This window comes from Rhineura floridana, chromosome 22 (genome assembly GCF_030035675.1).
Source record: "Rhineura floridana isolate rRhiFlo1 chromosome 22, rRhiFlo1.hap2, whole genome shotgun sequence".
In the NCBI taxonomy this organism is placed as follows: Eukaryota; Metazoa; Chordata; class Lepidosauria; order Squamata; family Rhineuridae; genus Rhineura; species Rhineura floridana.
In genome coordinates, this window is record NC_084501.1 from 14,733,743 (window position 1) to 14,750,571 (window position 16,829).

General features: G+C 43.7%; 1 protein-coding gene across 1 annotated transcript; it reads left to right on the forward strand.

Moving 5' to 3' along the window:
* Window positions 1–4,662: 4,662 nt before the first annotated feature.
* LOC133374776 (keratin-associated protein 21-1-like) lies at window positions 4,663–6,047 on the forward strand. The gene is made up of 2 exons (XM_061605989.1): window positions 4,663–4,707; window positions 5,210–6,047. Exon 2 carries the CDS (start codon window positions 5,218–5,220, stop codon window positions 5,602–5,604), a length of 387 nt encoding a protein of 128 aa, XP_061461973.1. The 5' UTR covers window positions 4,663–4,707; window positions 5,210–5,217; the 3' UTR covers window positions 5,605–6,047.
* The last annotated feature ends 10,782 nt before the right edge of the window (window positions 6,048–16,829 follow it).

The following is a 16,829-nucleotide window of genomic DNA, read 5'->3' on the forward strand; positions in this document are numbered from 1 at the left end:
GGACAAGGTGTACCAACCCAAACCTACACTCCCCTAAATTAGGTGATCACAGATGCCCTATCCTGCTTTATGCAGATGATGCCGCTCTTCTGGCATTTACTCCAATTGGTCTTAAACGTCTACTCCGAGTCTTCATGAATTACTGTTCGGACAATCAGTTAATTATAAACTTCTCTAAGACCAAAATACTAGTTTTTTCCAACTGTCCCTTGGTAGCTGACTGGACAATAAATGGCCAACAAATTGAGCAGGTTAAAAGTTATAAGTATTTAGGCATTATTTTCCATTCCTCCCTTTCATGGGCTTCTCATGTCCGTGCGGTGGCTGCTACGGCCCGTACTTCCATGAAATGTATACTCTGTTATTACCATACCAAAGGAGGGCAGTTTATCCCAGCCGCCGTCCACATTTTTAGAACAAAGGTAATTCCGCAACTTCTTTATGGAGTTCCAATTTGGATTGTTGCTTTCAATGCCTCAATTGAGGCGGTTCTTTCTATTTTTCTGCGTCACATCTTTGGCGTTCCAAGGTGCGTCCCAAGTGCCGCCCTCAGGCTGGAAGCAGGTCTAAGTTCGATTGAATGCCTTGCATGGTCGTATGCGTTTAAATACTGGATAAAACTCTCCTATGGCCTTGTTAATGGAGTCCTAAAAGGGCTCTGGGAAGACTCATACACATCAAATTGGATGAAAATTTTTCACTCCAAACTTCCCAGATTAGGATACTCTCTAGAACATCTATCCCAATGTGAACCAGCTATGACCACTCACATTATTGGCACCAGACTCAAAGACATAGATAGACAAAGCGCTCTTACAGCTGCGGCCAAAACATGTTCGCCACTCTATCATAATCTGAGTTTCAATATAAAAACACATGCTGATTACTTAAACTTTTTAACAGTCCCTAAAATTCGACACGCCTTTATTAGGGCAAGATTTAACTGCCTTAATTCAGCAGTAATGGAAGGGAGATATCAGGGGATTCCGCATGCGCAAACGATTTGCCCCTGCTGTGTGGGAGAGATAGAGTCACTGTATCATGTCCTATTTATATGCCCAAAATATTCCTCTGTAAGGTCTAAATTCCTCCAACCATTCATCAAACTGTTTCCCAACTGCTCCCCGGTGAGGAGGATAGAACAGCTCCTAAATGGAGTACGTAAAAATCTTACAATAGCTGTGGCCAATTTCATCTATGCAGCCCAATATATACGATCAAGTCTTGTACCTTGAATGGCTTCCTCAGTCAGGGCCTGAGGTTTCGTTTAGTCTCGAAGAGTTTTAGCATATAGTTAAGTTGAAATTTGTATTCTGTATTTTATTAATTTTTCCTCTGTACTCAAATTTGTTGTTTGGGTCTTTGACCGCAAATAAAGAATATATATATATATATATATATATATATATATATATATATATATATATATATATATATATAGGCTTCAGTTTGGCACTTTTAAATTGGTTGTTCTCTATTCTGATTTCAGCTTATCTTGTTGTTGTTGTTATGTGCCTTCAAGTCGATTACGACTTATGGCGACCCTATGAATCAGTGACCTCCAAGAGCATCTCTCATGAACCACCCTGTTCAGATCTTGTAAGGTCTGTGGCTTCCTTTATGGAATCAATCCATCTCTTGTTTGGCCTTCTTCTTTTTCTACTTCCTTCTGTTTTCCCCAGCATTATTGTCTTTTCTAGTGAATCATGTCTTCTCATGATGTGTCCAAAGTATTATAACCTCAGTTTCATCATTTTAGCTTCTAGTGACAGTTCAGGTTTAATTTGCTCTAACACCCAACTGTTTGTCTTTTTTTCAGTCCATGGTATGGACTTATCAACTTATCTACTTAATGTAAAGAGGGTAGGGAATAAATCTTGTACACATAATTCTCATCTATATAATTTTATATCGATGGTTAAAAATTGTTCATTGTAAGTGGAACTGAGTGGACTTTTGATCCAAATGAATAAAATGGTTCTTACTAGGCAATGTTATAAAAACTTGGGATGTAGTGGAGGCACCATTTGAGAGACAGAAGCAGAAACAGAAATGTCAGGCAATAATTACACAATTCTTCTCTCCTAAAAGAGAGGATGAAGTAATGAACAAATGTCTGACAAATTCTGTATTAGACTGATCTATTGACTTTAGATGTGCTATGTATGGAGATGTGGACCTGGATGGGGCTAGGGGCCAATTTGAGTTGGCTTTTGCTGAAACTATCTCCTGGATAGTGGAACATGAGCCTCAAACCTCTGTAGACTAGCTAATGCTTAAACAGGAAAATGAATTAGCAATGTGTCCACCTCTGCTAGCCCATAATGGGAGCTCTACCATTCAAGAAGTGATTAACCAGAGGAATTAGGTTGAACAATCAACAACCCAACAGTTATCTGAACTAGAGAAACAGAGTAATGATATGCTCAAGGACTTAGGTTTAATTAAAACATTCCTTGCAGAGTGTAATAGGTTACTGATTGCAATGGTAGAGCTTTGCAGAAGGGGAAATACTGGCTCTGTACGAGCGGAAAATAAGTCTGGGTTTACCCAGAATGCCACAAATGTTGATAGGCGTAGCATAAGTCAAAGCCAAGGGCCTTTATTTGCATTAGCCACAAGCCATTGCAACTGGAATATATATCGAAAACAGAAACCAAATAAAACAGAAACTTACTGGGAGGAAGGGTGGGATATAATTCTAATAAATTTATTTTAATGCCTTAAATATTGTCCCACAAGTGAACTTATTTGAGATCAGATCCAAGGCAGAGTGGGTGGTCCCTGGGCTGGTGCAGGGTACATTGGCCCGATTGGGACGGCATGGAATAGGACCATGTGTGAGTGTTTACAGACTATTTAAACATACATGAACATCCACAAATGCCAAGGATTTTACCAAAACACAGTTGATCCAATTTCTTTTGTTGATATGCCGGAGATGTGCTGTGGAGAAGTCCTCTTAGGAATATAGGGAGCTGCATTCTACTGAGGCAGACCATTAATCCCTCTGGCTCAGTATTTCAGCTCTCCAGGGTTTCAGGCAGGGGTCTCTCCCAGCCCTATCTGGAGACGCTAGGGATTGAACTTGGGGCCTTCTAAATGTAAGGCAGATGCTCTACCATTGAGTCAGCACAGTTCTTGTTCCTTCCCAAGGAAAGCCCACTCATCTCTCAAAATGTTTCTCCAAAGCAGGTACCCACGGGTGGCATCCAACTAAGTTCCACTTTGAGTAGACCCACTGAACTTCATAGGCCTAAGTCGGTTGCGTTGAAAACTGTCAATGGGTCTCTCCTGAGTCGGACTAACGGTAAGTACAACCCTATACATTTGTCTTGAAGTTTAACCCAAGTGATACTGAGAAACAGTCACTTTGAAACATGTTGGACCACTCTATGCACAATTTTTAAATATTCCCTCCCCTTGTGTTTCCCCTTCTCTGGCAATTGGGAGAAACAGGAGTCTGGAGAAGATGGACCTTTGGTCTGATCTAGCAGGGCTCCTCTAATGTCCTCAAGGACTATGATAAGAAAACATCAGACAGACATAAACTTTTAACTTGATATAAATGAGGGGTGGGGGAACCTGTGTCCCTCCAGATATTGCTAGACTCCAACTTCCATCAGCCTTAGGAAGCATTTTATTATTATTATTATTATTATTATTATTATTATTATTATTATTATTATTATTATTATCTGGGCAGTTTACAACATCAAAAGTAGAATACTACAAAGAATTAAAACACATTTTAATCACAAGAATAGGGTGAGTTCTGAAAACAAATCTCAGGAGCTGAAGGCCAGGGTAAAGAGGTGTGTCTTTAGCATTTGCCAAAAACTGTGTACTGAAGGTGCAAGACGCACCTCTGCAGGGAGGGAATTCCACGACTTAGGGGGCACCACAGAGAAAGCTCTCTCCGGGGCTGTCAACCTCCCTCCCCAAACTTCTGAGGTTGGTGGAACTACCAAGAAGGCCCCCTCTGCAAATCTTAATGCCAGATATGGTCTGTAGGGAAGGAGGCAGTCTCTGAGATATTTGGGGCCTAAGTCATTTAGGACTTTAAACCCTAACCTGAACACCAGGAAATGAACTGGCAACTAGTGCAACTGTTTTAGAACAGGGGTTATGTGAGTTCTAAAAGGAACCCCAGCCAGGCATCTGGGTGCTGCATTTTGGGTCAGTTGAAGTTTCTGAGTCATCCTCAAGAGCAGCCAATGGCCAGAAATGATGGGAGCTGTAGTCCAGCAACATCTAGAGAGCCACAGATTCCCCATTCCTGATAGAAACAACCAAGCAACTGAGGATGAATTCCTTTCCTACCCAGTTCCCCAAATTATCAACCCAACTGCAGCCCAAACTGAAATAAGTCCCACTGTTTCTCTCCCAGGTCAACAGAACAGAGTGAAAATCCCTGGAGGGAACAAAAAGGCAACCATCCAAAAATCATTGTGTTGTGAATCATCACAATAAGGTGATGACAGCATAATGCTTGGCTTCCTGACACCTTTTGGCTTATTAAAGTAATTTCAACTTTGATGCAAACAGCAGATTTTGATCCTGGATAACTGGGATATTAAGAGCGAAGGGGTGTGTCTCAACCACCAGGGACACCGTGTGCACAGTGTAAAAGATCTGCTCCTTCTACAGTCCTCCATCAACTTCACCTCTCATCCTGTCTCAGCTTCTTCGTCCTCCAAAGAACAGGTAAGGCTGGCTTGTCCAAGTCATTGCACAGATTTAATGGGCTAACGGTACAGGAGGGCAGATTTTGGTTAAAGGTAGAGCAGCTCATAGGGAACCTAGGAAACTGCTATTGGACTATTGGCCCATCTAGTTCAGTATTGTCCAAAGTGGCTCTTGAAGGTTTCAGACAGGGTTATCTGCAACCCTACTGTGAGAAGCCAGGGGTTGAACCGGGGACCTTCTGCATGCAAAGCAGATGATCTGCCACTGAGCTATGGCCCTTCCTCAAAGGAGACAATTGGTTTGGCAATGGCTGGGTTCTCCCTTACTGGGGGGGGGCTCCAACAAGAGGCTAACCCCTCCTTCCGATTGAACAGGCAACTAAGTTCTGATGTTCATAAATTAGCCTGCACCTCTTTTCCTTTGATACACTGTGTTCCTGGGAATCCATAGTTTCCGCCGCTGCTGAGAATCACAGTCCTTCTTGGGTATTATACTGCTTGTTTTTTGGGTGTTCTTTCAGACTCAGCCATGGCTTTCTGTGGACCATCCTGCTCCATCCCATCCTGTGCTTCCACCCCAGTTGTTGGTTTAGGATCAGCAGGTCTCGGCCCCTGTGGATCGGGTTGGTTTGGTTATGGTGCTGGCTATGGCTCTGGTGCTGGCTATGGCTCTGGTGCTGGCTATGGCTCTGGTGCTCTGGTTGGATATGGCGTCCCTTCTTCTAGTCTTGGGGTGCTTCCCGGAGTTGTCATTTCATGCATCAGCCAGGTCCCACCATCAGAGATCGTGATCCAGCCACCTCCCGTCATTGTGATCATCCCAGGACCCATCCTCTCTGCTAGCCGTGGCAGTCGGAGGCAACACTCCATGCACCGTTGGTGGCTATGGAGCCGGATTATGGAGCGGAGGCTATGATGCTTCAGGTCTTCTTGGGTCTTCTGTGGGAGGGCGTCGCTGTGTTGGGTATGGCACCAAGCGCAGAGGCAGCACCTGCTATTACCCCTGCTAAGCTCTCATGGACTGTCAACACAAGAAAGGGGACGGAAGTCCAAAATATTCATGGTGGAATATTGAGATCTGAGTTTAGATATGAGCACCCCGATCCCAGCCAATCCTAACTGGAACTGAGCGAGGGGCATTCTGCATCCCTGGAAATCAGGCCCATATAGATCTTTCATGCATTTGTTTCTGATTTACACTATGCTATGCATGCTCTCGTCTGATATTTAATTACTTGCCTAATGCTCTTCGGAAAACACACAACTTCACTGGAGAAATTTGCACAGGAACCATTCATTCTGTCTACAAAAATGTTGCTCAGTTAAATGGGTAAATCAGGGTAACTGGGGCTTTACATAAAATAGGGTGGAAGGAATATAGAACTCTATCTCCCCCTTTCTAAATAAAATGGTAAAGGAGAAGCTGTTCACTAACATGCATTCTTCATGCTTGATCCTGTTCTAAACTGCTTATTATTTGGATGCTTTTTGAAATTCCAATAAAAATCTACTCTGCATCATAACATTGTTAAAGAACATAAGAAGAGCCTGCTGGATCAGGCCAGTGGCCCATCTAGTCCAGCATCCTGTTCTCACAGTGGCCAACCAGGTGCCTGGGGGAAGCCCGCAAGCAGGACCCGAGTGCAAGAACACTCTCCCCTCCTGAGGCTTCCAGCAACTGGTTTTCAGAAGCATGCTGCCTCTGACTAGGGGGGCAGAGCACAGCCATCACAGCTAGTAGCCATTGATAGCCCTGTCCTCCATGAATTTGTCTAATCTTCTTTTAAAGCCATCCAAGCTGGTGACCATTACTGCATCTTGTGGGAGCAAATTCCATAGTTTAACTATGTGCTGAGTAAAGAAGTACTTCCTTTTGTCTGTCCTGAATCTTCCAACATTCAGCTTCTTTGAATGTCCACGAGTTCTAGTATTATGAGAGAGGGAGAAGAACTTTTCTCTATCCACTTTTTCAATGCCATGCATAATTTTATACACTTCTATCATGTCTCCTCTGACCTGCCTTTTCTCTAAACTAAAAAGCCCCAAATGCTGCAACCTTTCCTCGTAAGGGAGTCACTCCATCCCCTTGATCATTCTGGTTGCCCTCTTCTGAACCTTTTCCAACTCTAGAATATCCTTTTTGAGATGAGGCAACCAGAACTGTACACAGTATTCCAAATGCGGCCGCACCATAGATTTATACAACGGCATTATGATATCGGCTGTTTTATTTTCAATACCTTTCCTAATTATCACTAGCATGGAATTTGCCTTTTTCACAGCTGCCGCACACTGGGTCGACATTTTCATCGTGCTGTCCACTACAACCCCGAGGTCTCTCTCCTGGTCGGTCACCGCCAGTTCAGACCCCATGAGCGTATATGTGAAATTAAGATTTTTTGCTCCAATATGCATAATTTTACACTTGTTTATATTGAATTGCATTTGCCATTTTTCTGCCCATTCACTCAGTTTGGAGAGGTCTTTTTGGAGCTCTTCGCAATCCCTTTTTGTTTTAACAATCCTGAACAATTTAGTGTCATCAGCAAACTTGGCCACTTCACTGCTCACTCCTAATTCTAGGTCATTAATGAACAAGTTGAAAAGTACAGGTCCCAATACCGATCCTTGAGGGACTCCACTTTCTACAGCCCTCCATTGGGAGAACTGTCCGTTGATTCCTACTCTCTGCTTTCTGCTTCTTAACCAATTCCTTATCCACAAGAGGACCTCTCCTCTTATTCCATGACTGCTAAGCTTCCTCAGAAGTCTTTGGTGAGGTACCTTGTCAAACGCTTTTTGAAAGTCTAAGTACACTATGTCCACTGGATCACCTCTATCTATATGCTTGTTGACACTCTCAAAGAATTCTAATAGGTTACTGAGACAGGACTTTCCCTTGCAGAAGCCATGCTGGCTCTGCTTCAGCAAGGCTTGTTCTTCTATGTGCTTCGTTAATCTAGCTTTAATCATACTTTCTACCAGTTTTCCAGGGACAGAAGTTAAGCTAACTGGCCTGTAATTTCCGGGATCCCCTCTGGATCCCTTTTTGAAGATTGGCGTTACATTTGCCACTTTCCAGTCCTCAGGCACGGAGGAGGACCCGAGGGACAAGTTACATAGTTTAGTTAGCAGATCAGCAATTTCACCTTTGAGTTCTTTGAGAACTCTCGGGTGGATGCCATCTGGGCCCGGTGATTTGTCAGTTTTTATATTGTCCATTAAGCTTAGAACTTCCTCTCTCGTTACCACTATTTGTCTCAGTTCCTCAGAATCCCTTTGTGCAAATGTTAGTTCAGGTTCAGGGATCTGCCCTATATCTTCCACTGTGAAGACAGATGCAAAGAATTCATTTAGCTTCTCTGCAATCTCCTTATCGTTCTTTAGTACACCTTTGACTCCCTTATCATCCAAGGGTCCAATCGTCTCCCTAGATGGTCTCCTGCTTTGAATGTATTTATAGAATTTTTTGTTGTTGGTTTTTATGTTCTTAGCAATGTGCTCCTCAAATTCTTTTTTAGGATCCCTTATTGGCATTCCCTTATTAGAATTCTTTGAGAGTGTCAACAAGCATGCCCTTGAAGACCGTTCGGAAACTTCAGCTAGTGCAAAATGCGGCAGCCAGGTTGTTAACGAGAACCCGCTGGTCTGCGCATATAACACCTGTCCTGGCCCGCCTGCACTGGCTGCCTATTTGTTTCCGAGCCAGATTCAAGGTGCTGGTTTTGACCTATAAAGCCTTACATGGTGTGGGACCACAATACCTTGTGGAACACCTCTCCTGCTATGAACCTACCCGTTCACTTCGTTCAATATCCAAGGCCCTCCTCCGGGTACCAACTGATCAGGATGCCCGGAGGATTGTTATTAGATCTAGGGCCTTTTCTGTGGTGGCCCCCGAACTGTGGAACAGCCTACCTGTGGAGATACGCCTGGCGCCTTCGGTACTTTCTTTTAGGCGCCAGGTTAAGACCCGGCTATACTCCCAGGCATTTTAATGTTCAATGTGTTTCATTTAAATTTTTTTTTTCGTTTAACTTGTTGCTGATTTTATTGTAATTTTATTGTAATATTGTATTTTAATCTTGTTTTGTTCACCGCCCAGAGAGCTGTTCGCTATGGGCGGTTTAAAAATGAAATAAATAAATAAAAATAAATAAATTGTCTTCTTGCATTTCTTTTGCCAGAGTTTGTGTTCTTTTTTATTTTCTTCATTCGGACAAGACTTCCATTTTTTGAAGGAAGACTTTTTGCCTCTAAGAGCTTCCTTGACTTTGCTCGTTAACCATGCTGGCATCTTCTTGTCCCTGGCGGTACCTTTTCTGATCTGCGATATGCACTCCAGTTGAGCTTCTAATATAGTGTTTTTAAACAACTTCCAAGCATTTTCGAGTGATGTGACCCTTTGGACTTGGTTTTCCAGCTTTCTTTTTACCAATCCCCTCATTTTTGTGAAGTTTCCTCTTTTGAAGTCAAATGTGACCGTGTTGGATTTTCTTGGCAATTGGCCAGTTACATGTATGTTTAATTTAATAGCACTGTGGTCACTGCTCCCAATCGGTTCAACAACAATTACATCTCGCACCAGGTCCCGGTCCCCACTGAGGATTAAGTCCAGGGTTGCCATCCCTCTGGTCGGTTCCATGACCAACTGGTCTAGGGAATAGTCATTTAGAATATCTAGAAACTTTGCTTCTTTGTCATGACTGGAACACATATGCAGCCAGTCTATGTCCGGGTAGTTGAAGTCACCCATTACTACCACATTTCCTAGTTTGGATGCTTCCTCAATTTCATATCTCATCTCAAGGTCTCCCTGAGCATTTTGATCAGGGGGACGATAGATCGTTCCCAGTATTAAGTCCCTCCTGGGGCATGGTATCACCACCCACAACGATTCTGTGGAGGAGTCTGCCTCTTTTGGGGTTTCAAGCTTGCTGGATTCAATGCCCTCTTTCACGTATAGAGCGACTCCGCCACCAATACGTCCTTCCCTGTCCTTCCGATATAGTTTATATCCAGGGATAACCGTATCCCACTGGTTTTCTCCATTCCACCAGGTCTCGGTTATGCTCACTATATCAATGCTCTCCTCTAAGACCAAGCACTCCAGTTCTCCCATCTTGGTTCGCAGGCTCCTAGCATTAGCGTACAGGCACTTGTAAGCAGTGTCTCTCTTCAAGTGTCTTTGGCACTTGTGGTTTGGCCTGTGGTAATTTTGCTCTTCTGAATTTATATCCTGTGCCCCTGCTCTCACAATGCCTACTTCTAGGCCTACCCCTTTTAAAATTTCATCATTTCTTTGGTTTTTATCCCAGGGGGGAGGTTTATTCCAAACCGGACGTTTCTCAGCTCCTGTCGGGTTTCCCCCCTCAGTCAGTTTAAAAGCTGCTCTGCCACCTTTTTAATTTTAAGTGCCAGCAGTCTGGTTCCATTCTGGTTCAAGTGGAGCCCATCCCTTTTGTACAGGCCCGGCTTGTCCCAAAATGTTCCCCAGTGCCTAAGAAATCCAAACCCTTCCACCCGACACCATCGTCTCATCCACGCATTGAGACTGCAAAGCTGGGCCTGTCTGGCTGGTCCTGCATGTGGAACCGGTAGCATTTCAGGTTTGTTGTTGTTCTTCATGTGACAGCACAGTCCTGTACATGTCACCTAGAGAGTTCAAAGAGTTTACTCCCAAGTAAGTGGATATAGGATCGTGACCTTAAGAACGAGTTGTGTACATGGTGAGGCTTACTCAGAGTGAACTAATTGAAATGAATGGGCGTGATTGCCTTAGCTCCGTTGATTTCAGTGGCTCTACTCAGAGTAGGGATGGGTGAGCAATTCAGTTCAGTTCACCTGTCTAGTCGCATCTATCAAATTCACACTTTCTGACAATATGAGAACCGAAACACAGCCATCCTTCAAAATTGGCACTTATTCAAAAATGCATATATTAGGGGAAAGTGTGCATAAAAATGAACATATGAGTGACTATAGCATGCAAGATGCATGACGCGGTGAGAAATGGCTTGCGACAATGTGCACATTAGTCAAAACTGCCTGCAAAAAACATGTTTATTCGGTGAAATTTCCACTAAAATGCCGGAGAATTTTCATGAGGATTTAAACAAACAAAAAAAGAAATGTGGAGAACTGAATTTAAGATTGGTGCCAACACTGTTATCTTTTTTGGCACCAGGTCAAGACTTTCCTCTTCTCCCAGGCATTTTAGCATGTGTTTCTAAATTGCTTTTTAAAAATGCATTTTTAAATGTGTATCTTTGTTTTTAATGTTTTTAATTGTTGTAAACTGCCCAGAGAGCTTCAGCTATGGGGCGGTATACAAATGCAATAAATAAATAAATAGAGAAATTGAGAGAACTGAAATTGACAGATATTTTCCGTCCCCAACTAAGAATAGAACTTAGCTGGATGCAACTTTTTAGGATGGGTTGGGGAACCTTTGACCCTCCAGATGTTGCTGAACTACAACTCCCATTATCCCTGGCCATTGCTTCCAGGGACTGATGGGAGTTGTAGTTCAGCAACATCTGAACATCTAGAAGGCCTCAGGTCCCTCACAGCCAGAGGTGGGTGGACTTGTCTGAAAATATCTTCCCATCAATATACCAGCTAAGTGCCTCATAAGCATGTGAAGTGGCAGTAAGTATCCCCTTCATTTACTATTCTGAGACCTCTTAGCACAGAAATTCTTTCCATCTATCCATCTCTCTCTCTCTCTACCTACCTACCTACCTAACTTGGTCACTAAGGAGAGTCCTGCTTGCTCAGATCAAGGACCCATTGTCCACCATTTTCTTCCCAAAATGGCCAACCCAATGACCATGGGAAACTCACAAGCAGGACACATGCCCAATAGCACTCTTGTGTTCGTGATTCCCCAAAACTGGTATTCAGAGGCATGCTGTAACTGACAGTGGAGACAGAACAAAGTCATTGTAGCTAGCAGCTATTGATGGACTTGGCCTCATCCGTACCTCTTGAGACAGTCAGTGTCATAGCTTAAGCACGCACTATGCAAATAAGTCCTCCCTTTTTTCTGTCCTGAATCCATGCCAGCCTGTTCAGCTTCATAGAATCATAGAGTTGGAAGGGGCCATAAGACCATCAAGTCCAACCCTCTGATCAATGCAGGAATCCAATGTAAATTATACATGACAGGTGGCTGTTCAGCTGCCTCTTGAAGGCCTCCAGTGCTGGAGAGTCACCACCTCCCTAGGTCATTGGTTCCATTGTACTACTGATCTAATAGTTACATAGTTTTTCCTGATGTTCAGCTGAAATCTGGCTTCCTGTAATTTGAGCCCATTATTCCATATTCTGCACTCTGGGATTTGAGAAGAGATCCTGACCGTCCTCTGTTTGACAACCTGTTGAGTACACGAAGAGTGCTATTATATCTCACATCAAGTCTTCTCTTCTCAAGGCTAAACATGCCCAGTTCTGTCAGTCTGTCCTCATAGGGCTTTACTACCAGTCCTCTCATCATCCTTGTTGTCCACCTCTGAACCTATTCAAGTTTTTCTGCATCCAGCTAGCAGATAATGAACCTGCTCTAATCCATGTATTTGTCTACTGCAGGGGTAGGTATACTGTGGCCCTCCAAATGCTGGTGGACTCCTATTTCCCATCAGCCCTAGTCAGCATGTCCAATAGTCAGAGTTGATGGGAGCTGGGAGTCCAGCCACATCTGGAGGGCTGCAGATGTTCCCCATTCCTGGTCTAATGCTTTCTCAATGCCCATAATTTGTTTGTTAAATTTGCTGTCCACCTTTTCCCCAAGATTAGCCATAATCTCCTACATATTTTGAACTAGATTAACATGACTACTAACCATGCTGGCTAGGGATGGTGCTAGTCAGACTCCAACAACGTCTGGAAGGCACCAGGTCGAGGAAGGCTGGCCTATCCTATGGCTTCTATAATGAGCAATTGGTTTGTGCAAAAAGCTTGCCTGTTCATTTTTTACCATCCTGTGCATGCAGTTAGACCATGAAGTTCTCTCTGGGAATGTGGAGATGTTTCTTCAGGAGTGTTCCATGGCAGGCCCTTTTATAGAGATGCTTTGGGTGCCTAGTGTATAATCTAGGGTAGGGATACCCAATGTGACATCTCCAGATGTCACTAGTCTGTAAGCGTCCACCCATCCCTGGCCCTTGGCCATGCTGACAGGGGCTGATGGGAGGTGGAGTCCAAGACAGACCTAGGAGATTGATCCAAACTCATCTGCTGTTCAACGCACTTCACTGTAAACCCTTACCATATAATTAGGAAGTGCAGTTCCCCTGAGTGATTAGTAGCTAGCTCCACATTGGCTTCCTTTCAAGTCAGCTTAGATTGTTGACTTTCCTGGAGTTAGAATGAGAACACCTTGTCCTCCGGCAATTAGTGAAGATGAATGGAACATGTGCGGCACAGTTATGCCTCTAGTGGAGATGGCTCCTCAAAATTCACGGGTGAGCTTGGATATTCCAGGACCAAGGACTGACTTGCTTATCCCACTCTGCATCTGTGCTGGAATTGCTTTCTAAGATGTTTTTTTTTAAGATTTTTGTTTTAATATGTTCTAAAGCCTTTTGTTTTTAAGATGTTTTAAAAATGTTTTTTTAGTGTTTTTGTTTGCTGCTCTGGGCGCTTTCTGGGAGGAAGGGTGGGATATAAATGTAATTAATAAACAAACAAACAAATAAATACATGTTATTCACTCTGCCGAGGACTGTCTCATTGTGACGGGGAAGTTGAGTGACACCCTTTCTGCTGTCTGTGCCTATAGGATGCCAAATAAAATGCACGTGCCCCACACAGACCTTTAAGGAAAATGAGTGCACTTTCTGAAAAGATATGAGAACCGAAACAGCCCTCCTGTGGAGGATATAGGTGAGAAATCTATATCTTGGGGACTTGTACAAGGGGCAGTGGAGAATAAATAATGTACAATGTCCTCAACTTCACCAGACTCACAGATACAAAATACTTGATGAGTTGGACATAACCAACTCAGATCCATTTATTTCAGTCCATTCATTTCAGTTGGTCTGCTCTGAGTAAAACGTAGTCGCATACAACCCTGAAGAAGAGAAAGTGTCTCTGTGTGTACTTACAACTGGAAACAACAATAAAGGTCTGCAATAGAGAGATCAGCAGGCAATAATATGTTCTGCATTTAATCAGTTTTAAGGAGATCCTCTTAGCTGTGTTCCAAGCCTGGAGGCAGCCAAAGGCATATAATTTTCAGGTCTTCTAAAGTGAAATGTATTTGAGGACTTGGGTATCAGAATCCCTACCTTTGTATTATCTAGGGTGGATGATAGGGCTCCACTGGCTTGCTGTTATTAAAATAATTTGGGCTGTCCAAGGCACAATTTGTTGGCAGCTAAATTAATAAGAAACTCAGGCTCAGACATGCACAACAGCAGCAAACACCAGTCATCCAGGGGTGTTAGTGATCCATCCCAAACTGTATATAAAGCTCACCCAAGTCCAGGATTCTCCAGGTTTGCTCCGCTCACCTGCCTCTGTTACCTCATTTCACCTTCTGCTCCTTAAAGAAGTGGGTAAGTCCAGTGCGCAATGGCCTTTTAGACTCCCTGAAATGTCATCTCCTTATGGAAATATTTTTGTGTGTGTGTCTTTCTATGGTTGAGTGTGGTTCTTTTTTAAAGAAGTTCTTTAGTAATTCATGTTTACATTATTAGTCATCATAGCTATTAATGGGTACTAAACCTAATGGCTGTGCTCTGCCTTGACTGTCAGAGGCAAAGTGCTTCTGAATATCAGTTGATGGAAACCACAGGGGGGGGGAAGTTCCACTGAGGTCTCGCTTGCAGGCTTCCCATTGAGCAATCTGGTTGGCCACAGTGGGATAAGGATGCTGGACTAGAAGGTCCTGGGCCTGATCCAGCAGGACTCTTCTTATGTTCTTATGTTTTCCTCTAAGGAGATCAAAGTGGGCTACATGGTTCTCCATTTCTTCATTTGACCCTTACAATAATCCTGGAAGGCAGTTTAGACTGGGAGGAGAGTGACTGGCCCAGGATCGCAGGCAGTGATCTTTAAAGCTAAATGAGGTTTGAACCTTGGTCTCCCAGGTCTAGCCACTGCACCACACTGGTGTACACACCACCGTGCACACATAATACGGTGTGCACACATCACACACACCATGCCAAAGGTGGTAAAGATGATTATGATGATGTGTGGGTGTGTCTATGCAGACAGTCACACAATTTGTCCTTCTACAGCAATACTGACCCATCCCGATTAACCCCTAGTGGAATGAACAGCAGCCATTCACTTGGAAGGAGGAAAGCAAACAAGCAGTCATATTAAAGCAAGGGATCACCTTGACTCTGCTCTCCTGGTCTTAGCTCATCTGCTCTGCATGCAGAAGGTCCCATGTTCAATCTCTGGCATGTCTAGGTAGGGCTGCAGAAAGGACCCCAGTCTAGAAAGCCTGGAGAGCCACTGCCAGTCAGTGTAGACAATACTGAGTTACATGGACCAGTGGTCAGACTTGGTAGAAGTCTGCTTCCTATGCTTCTATGAATAACTACTGAAGCAATAAATAAATTGTAGAACACCAGGGACCCAAAAAGACCATTAGGAAGAAATTAATGGCAGCCCCAGGGCAAAGATAGTTGAGTTCAGCACTGGCAGTCTTCATGCATCACACTAAGGCATGGTTGGCTTGTCCCACAAACATGGCTTGTATCTCCAAAGGTTGGTTTGTTTCACAGCTGCTATTGTCTTGCACCTTTGTAGCCTGGTGAGCATCTGGGGTGGGGTGACCAAACAAAAACATGTTTCTGGGTTTGCATGTCTTGCCAAGCCATAACTGAAACAAACCTTGGCTCTCAAGACAACAGCAAATCATGCCTCCAGATCATGGTTTGCTGTCAGTAAACAAACAACAGTTCAGCTGCTGGTCAGGATTCACACAAAACTAATCCATGACTTAATAAATCATAGTTGAATAAAATATGGCTTGCTGTTATGTGCAAACCAGGCCACTGCAAGAAGAGCCCTGCTGAATCAGGCCAATCTATCTCAGCATCCTGTTCTCACTATGGCCAACCAGATGCCCCAAATCAGGAGCCCACAAGTAGGGTCTGAGTGCAACAGCAACTCTTCCCACTTGTGGTCCACAGCAAATAAATATAAATTGTATAAGAACCAGTAAGGTTTGTCCTCTGAGTCAGGGTAGAGCTATTGCCCAATCTTCATCTGGAAGTATTTGTAGCCATGCCTATAGTTGGAAGGAGTCATTCAGAATTGGGACACATGGAATTTAGTATAGCATTCAGTCCCTTCAGCTCATAAGCCTCCCTTTGTCCTCTCCTACACATTACTGTTGCACATGCCCATACCAATAGATACACTGCAGAAAAAGCAATTTGAGCACGCTTGCTCCCACAATTATATCCAGATTCTATTTGTGCATGTGTTTTAGTGACATGGAGCTGGGTTCCTGTTCTTTGGCAAAATGCTACGCGAAAAGGATCCAAGTAGAAGGATCTCAAGACAGGGAACAGCTTCTGCCGGAAACTCTGGAAAGCCAATGTTCCTTTCAGACTAGATTGCCCAACGATCTGACCCATTTGGTACTGGTTAGGAGTAATGGCTTAGTACTGGTTAGGAGACATGGTTAGGAGACATCACTCAGTGATCAGAGAATGGGCTCTGCAATAAGTGGTTGCCATGTCCAATCCCTCACATCTCCTCCTGAAAGGACTTTGAGCTGTGGGGCTACAAAGATCGCCCATGTTTGAATCTTTGGGAACTCGCTGTAGCCAGTCATCCAGAATGCCAGCCAAGAAGGACCATGATTTGCTCAATATAAGGCTGCTTCACCAGTAGAAGTAACTATTGCTCCTTAATGTTCTCTTTCAGGCTCATTCCCCCATCACTTTGACAATGCTGTTCTGTGGTCCATCCTGTATTGTTCCATTGTGTGCCCCTAGCCCAGTGTTTGCGCTTGGGTTGCCATACAACCTTGGCTGTGATTACACTGGCTTTGGAGGTGGTGGCCACTGTTATGGTGGCCTTGGCTATGGCCCTGAATACACAGCAAATCTTGGTATCCTCAACGGGGTCACCCCTTCATGCATGAATCAGCTCCTGCCAATGGAAATT

Bases quoted from the DNA above. Each gene is read 5' to 3' on its own strand.
- LOC133374776 (XM_061605989.1), top strand. From the start codon at position 5,218: ATGGCTTTCTGTGGACCATCCTGCTCCATCCCATCCTGTGCTTCCACC.